At 37.5% G+C, this 6,940-nt stretch overlaps 1 protein-coding gene across 1 annotated transcript in view; it reads left to right on the top strand.

Annotated features, from left to right (window-relative positions):
• The first annotated feature begins 393 nt into the window (after nt 1-393).
• The window catches only part of LOC139824657 (protein FAM13B), a 37,276-nt gene continuing 30,729 nt past the window's right edge, over nt 394-6,940 (top strand). The window contains 5 exon segments of the mRNA XM_071797190.1: nt 394-444; nt 447-551; nt 1,573-1,716; nt 2,895-3,276; nt 3,543-3,786. Of these exon segments, the coding sequence (XP_071653291.1) occupies nt 409-444; nt 447-551; nt 1,573-1,716; nt 2,895-3,276; nt 3,543-3,786 (911 nt within the window). The 5' untranslated portion in view covers nt 394-408.

Genomic DNA, 6,940 nt, shown 5'->3' with positions numbered 1-6,940 from the left:
AGATGTATAGTGATATATTTAAAATGATTAAAGTATGATAGTTCAGTTATAGGAAGTACATGATGACCTCATAATTGTATTACAAAAAATATTTTCTTTTTATTAATTAATTAGGATGTCTATAGAGACATGTAAAATAGAGAAGTAAACACTTTATAATCTCTCGTGTCTTTATCAAAGAATTCAATAAGAGCATTGGTTTTCTGATGGCAAACATCCAAAACGTCTGGCGCGATTAAAAAACGATACTGTGCAGTAATTTTCCAATGTGCGTCACAAATTTGGCGTGTAGGCGATTAAAACGGATTAAAAGCCGCATATTTATGTCACGCGCACGCAAGAGTCTCGACACGTCTGCCTCCTCGGTTACGTAATCAGGAAATTTTGGCACAATTTTGGTGCAAATGCATGAGTAATCCGGTTCGCGTGAAATTTCTCCGCGCATCTCCCGCATCAGTCGCGACCGAGCATCATCGGCGAGCATCATTAACCGTCTCGTAATCGCCCTTCGAAACTGCGCACTTTTCTCTCATGCAAAAAGGGATGACAAGGTAAATTGATCGACCGCGATATCGGTTATTGGTGCAACGGTCTCGCGCCGAGTTATTTTCGATAACATACTTTGTGTCGTTGGAACTTACGTCGTAAAAAACTTATCTGTTCGAGAAAGCTGGCAATTGCCAGCAAAGACTGCCTGGTTTCGATGAATAATTTCTTTTGCTTTTGCAAACTGAAATACACGACTTTAAAGGAATCGCATTATAAATACAACGCACTTTGGAATAATAATTAAATCAAAGTAGAACATCTTAATTAAAAGTCAAACGCAAGAAGTATAGAAATATTGTGCTTGAAAAAAGAATAATATTAAAAATATTGGGAATGATTAATGTATCGTATTTGTTACGGAGATGTTACGGCGCGATAGTTTATCAACTCGTTTTTTTATTTTTAAATATATATGCTAAAGGATGTTGATGTAGGAGCGAGGACGACGACATTTACGGTTCATCGATCTATTCGAATGGAGCTTTTCCTGTGTTATGAATGCGCGTTTCTCGTCACGCGCCGCTCATCGATCGCGCGCTTGCGAAAATATTGAAATTACTCCCACGATTGTTCCGCCAATGTCGGTGCACTGACGTGCTGTGTTTCCTAGCACGATCGTGCAAATGACACGGCAGTTACCTCGCGTTAGGTCGATATGAAGCCTCCAATCTTCCGTCCGAAAAGAGATCAGTAATTTTTTTTGGTTTGCTTTTATTTCTGAAAAATACTTGTATCTATATATTTAAATTTATATTTATTATCCTCCAGTATCTCTCGGAAACATTAATATTGAATTTCCTGATTGAAACATCACATCATTTAGTGAATTTCTTACGCAAAATTTAGTCTCTTTATTTAGGAAGTTGTCCGTCTGATATTTTTTTTTTCTGATTCAACCACGATAGAAACCGAGATTTTACTCAGACGCAAGAATGATAGTAAATAACGAATCTTTGAGCGGCCGTCGTTTTACTTGCTGTCGCATATCGTGCGACTTACAAGTTTGCTCGTCGCTTTTGTTAGTGCGGCAGCAGGTCGCGGTGCAGACAAAGTGGGATGAGACGCCCTCAGCAAGAACATCATCATCATCACCACCACCACCACCATCATCACCATCATCATGGATCCTCAACAAGCCCCACGTGCTCTCGTCAAACACACGATAAGGTAGGTACTCTTCACGGCACTTACTGCAATTTCACATTTAACGCGAAGTGTCATAACTTGCGTCTTTTACGATTATTTTAATAATCATGTCTGATGCGCTCAGAAGTCATTATAAGTAGATATATATATTTTTGCATGTATATTTTGCAAAATTTTGTTTCTTAATATAAGTAATAATTTTTTAATAATGAAGTAATAATTTTTCATCCGCTAGGATAGATTTACGTGTTTTCTTCAAGCTCCATCGCATTTTTTTGTTTATTAATTTATAACGATTAGGAGAACTGCGCTGCGTGAAGTTCTTACTTGCAACGGCTACTGCTGTCTTAGTAAATAGACAATGGCGTAAAGCAGCTTTCGTTCTATATTCGAGATACGGCTATAGAAACTTCCCGGCCCTTCCACTGCATTGAGCGAGAATACGGAGTCTATATCTATCGTTACTCTACTTTGTCCGATGCACTGCCTTTTCAACACTTAGCGGCTATTCGTCGATTACGCTTTCTCGTTCCCTGTTACCTCACTAATCATTTATACGACCCGTATAAATGTCTTGCAAATGTCGGAAATATCATTTATCGCTCGATACTCCACGTAAAGCGTGCAGAGTGGATGTAAAATGTAAGTACGTCGTTTAAACGAGTTAAGAAACGTAGACATATAGAGACAAATATTAGAGAGAGTTTTATAATTTTATATAGTTAGACTTTATCTAGAAAGAAATTAATAATTGATTTTATTTAATACGAAACTGCAATACTGTATTATATTTGATTACTAAATGTTATATAATTATTACATACATATATAATACGAAACATAATTATATTATAATTAAATAATAATTATTTAACAATTAATGATATTATACACTTAACAAATAATAATAAATAATATATATATAGGGACATCATTTTTGCTGTGAGCTCTTTACGTTATAGATATATCGTTACTAATTTTGCAATTTACTTTCGAAAAAACTTTTACTTTATGATATTTCCTACATATTGATAATATTTCACCTTTATGTTTATACATGTTGCTATAATTATTACACATATAATTTACATATTTTGTTACAGAAAGGAGATAGTTTAAATTTTGAACGTGTGCTTTTTGACTACAATACTCGAAAACGCGCAAGACTTAGGCGGGTTAACAAGTCCCTCGCGTTTCAGGACGAGTCTCGTCTCGCTCGCGTGAAGCGCGTCCTGGCAGGTTCGCTGTTAGGCCGCGGCGCTGGATCCAGCAGGATCTTCGGCACCCGGCTGGAGCTGATCGAGTCATACCTCGACACGGGCGTGCCATACGTGGTGCACCGGCTATGCAGCTACATCGAGGTGCACGGCTTTCAAAGCGCGGCGGTGTTCCGCCTGTCGGGCGGCAGTCCCCGCCTGGCCGAACGGCTAAGGGCGGCTTTCGAGCGGCGGGGCGATGCCGATTTGGAAGCAGCCGGATGCCCGCCGACGGCCGCGACCCTTCTTCGCCAATATCTAAAGGAATTGCCGCAGCCGGTCGTGCCATCCACTCTTGTCGGCAGACTGCTCAACATTCACGCCCGTGAGCATCAATAATGCTATCAATTTCTCAAAATAATTCAGGATTTTCCGAGAAGGGAATGCTCCATTCGCGTCTAAATATCATTCCGAGATGTGTCAAATGCGGTTACGAGTCAAATAATTTAAATTTTCACTTGAAAATTTGAATGAATACGGAATATTTTAGTGTTGGAGGGAAACTTTGCTATAGAATGTTACTGCAACTTTGATTTGGGTCTGCGTCACTTCCGACGCTCTTGATAAATTCTGTGAAAATGTCTGTCGCAGAGAACTACGCAAACGATCACGATTCGTGGATCGCCTCGACGAAGGAACTACTGTCGACCCTGCCGTCCTCGCATTACCGTCTGCTCGGCTACCTGACGAACTACCTTAGCCGATACGAGGCGCGACATGGACGCAGCGCCGGAGTCTGCGGTGTTTTCGCACCTGTCATGCTGCCTCACGTGCCGCCCGCGACCACTCTCCTGCGGGACATCCTCGCCGAGGCGCCGGTACTGTTCCCCGACTGGTGAGTGACATATGATGATTCTCTTAGCATAATGACTCGAAGAGTCTCGCAAAATAACTTATTAGAGAACTCACGCGAGAAACTTACGTAATAATCACCGGCGGCGGAAACGAGCGATATATCTATATTCCACCTCACTCATTTCGATTATTTGCATTTCCTATTTTAGAACGATTAGACCGCCCACGATACGTTTTACAAACGTGAAAAGATATAGCTTTCGAGAAAGAACAATTCATAATCATACGTTACGTAATGATAAAAATAATCGAATTTTTTAATAAATTTTTTATATAAAGTACGATTAGATTTTAATTAAAAAATTTTTTAATAACCGGAATTTTCCACAAATATAAACAAATATTACTTTGAAATTCTAAATTTATAATATATATTTTCATTAAAAATTTTTGTATAATATTACACTGTTAAATTTGTAGTGTGTGTAAAATTATGCTCAATTTGAGTCATTTTTAATCATTCCTATAAGTTGCCACTGCTCCTACTTAATATGTCATTAATTTAATTAAAAACAATATTAATTTAACTAAACCAATTGAGTTAAAATAGTACAATTTTGTGTTAAAATAATAAATTTTGACACACATGGTAGGTAAAAATAACAAAATGTTATTTAACAAGATATTTGTTTAAATTTCATCTTTCAATGTTTAATAGTGTAATTATGTTCCTATTAAACTTTTATTTTTTGAAAGACCGTTGGAAACGCTTCGTATTGGTGCGAAAGAAAATATTGAAGGAATACGTAATTTTTGCACGAGAAAAAGATTATGCAAAACATAGTGACGTTTATTTGCGTCAAATTGGTAATTTCGCGGGCGTTCTTGAAATCGTGAAAAAACATTGTTAGCGCGAAATCATGGCTTAACTATGCCAGCATGCCTAACTTTGTAGACCCTTCATGCACCGTTAAACATCCAATGCTGACCAATATCCTTCGGTCGGTTGTTCGTGACTCTTTTTGCGAATAAAACAAAGAGATTTATCAGCACAAGATCTCACATGGCTTTTTATCTGTCCGGCGAAAAGAACAAGTGTCAAATTATAAAAACGCATTGTATATCAGAATATAACAATAAAGTATACCAATCACATATTTTTTATTAATCAAAGTTCATGTTTAGATATCCAGCTTGTTTGCGATAAAAATAAATATTTTTTATTTTCTTTATTATCGTGACATTTAAAACAATAAAAATATTTGAATATCTATATTACATGGGATATAATACAATTTTATTGAGCTTTTTTGATTACTCACACACGTATTATGTATTCTGCACTGTTAAAGGTTAAAGGATGAAATTTAAACCGATACCGTGAGTTAGATTTATTTTGTTATTTTTAACTACCATGTGCATCAAAATTTATTAGTTTAAAATAAAATAGGATTATTTTAACTCCATTACTTTAGTCAAATTAACATTGTTTTAATTAAATTAACTACATATTGAGTAGGAGCAGTGGCGACCTATGGAATAGTTAAAAATTACTTAACAGTGAAGAACTTAACAGTGTGATTTTGAGATTTTCTTATTTAATTCTTGAATTTAAGCAACTTTAAGCAATTTAAAATGAGTTTGAATGATAAACGAATATAATTTGAGGTACATTTTGTTATAATAGTACGGGACATTCCCCATAGTTCTTTGAAATCTTTTCAACGAGAGTCGCCGCAATTTACGGTTACCCGACATTCGCCTGAGTCGAATAAATCGGCCAAAGTACAATGACTCTGTTTACTAATCTGAAAATCCGATTTAGTCGCCGCGTCGTGTATTAACCGCGCTGTGAATTACGCAAGAGTAACGCGATTCGAATGCGACGGGCCGCCGACGGCGTTGCAAGATAAATTATAAAGCACACTCTGCGGAAAGTGCGGCGCAACCGCGTCGAGCTTGTGCGCGTAAACTCGCCGAGCGTTCGTGTTTCGATTTTCTTGCCACGCCGTCTCGACTCGCGATATCGCTCGCATTTTCGACGATTATTCTCTTCTGCCGGCCGTCCGCGTTGGGATCTGTATTATCTATATATTATCTCGATAAACTGTTCCTCTCCTCGCGAAATCACAAACGAAGCAGAATTTCCGCGGACGTCTGCTCCTCGACAGCCGGCCGTCTAATTGGACTCTTCTACTTATACTCGAGAGAATCTCTCCCCCGACTGTGAGGGTCGACAGCCAGATATTTTCTAACCCGCGGGGTACTCTTTCCGTTCGTTCCTTCACCGCGATTGCATCTCGACTGCTTGGACAAGTCTCGATGAGGAGATCGAGTGCACTTGACATTTCTTCTTTTCCGTATCCTCAGCAGATGCGGATTAAGAATGGAAAAAGGAAAAAAATCAATTTTTTCTATTAAACCGAAGTTCATACATGAATGTATTTTTTTTTCTGAGGAATACATTTTTCTTCATTAAGCGAAGAACAATTGTGATTAGACAATATATTGAGATAAGATAAATAAAAAGGAAATATGCAAATATATAGATTAGATAAATAAATAAACATTATCGCAACGCGCTTTGCATATCGGATCGATATATTTGATTTGATTTCTGCGCACGTAAGAACGTATGCGAGAGAATTCCATGTTTCTTGCGTGCATATGAAGGGTTTCTCTCCCGGTTCCATGTACAAACGGGTACGGTTTTATCGCGCGTAAAAGCTACCGAATCACGCAAAAAGCATGTTAAGCAGCATCTATAATTCGGATCACGCGGAACGCGGTACGAAATTGGAAGACCGGATGGGCATCCAGGAATTCGGAATTATTATTTATAGAGTTCCAATGCCCGTATCCAGTGTTTTCTTTCACTTGTGTTTGATTAACGACCTGAAAAAGCTAACGGCTTGAAATAATAAAGCAAAAAAAAAAATAAAAAAATAGATATGTTAATAAATAACATAGTAATAAACGTAGACAACAATACATACATTTTTCAACATTCGTTTTTAACTGTGCATATTAAAATACCAACTAACAATATCAAAAATTTTCATTGTTTCCGTCGATTTTTCTCATTTTGCACGTTTGGGAATTTATAGCTTTTAAGCTTTTAATAAGTCACGATGTATCTGCAAATTGCAGATGGGCGTCGGATTGCAGGCGTAGGCGGAAAATATCCGCGTGCA

The sequence above is a fragment of the Temnothorax longispinosus genome, chromosome 1 (genome assembly GCF_030848805.1).
Source record: "Temnothorax longispinosus isolate EJ_2023e chromosome 1, Tlon_JGU_v1, whole genome shotgun sequence".
In the NCBI taxonomy this organism is placed as follows: domain Eukaryota; kingdom Metazoa; phylum Arthropoda; class Insecta; order Hymenoptera; family Formicidae; genus Temnothorax; species Temnothorax longispinosus.
Note: the sequence above shows the minus strand (reverse complement) of the source record. Positions and strands in the feature narration are given on the sequence as shown.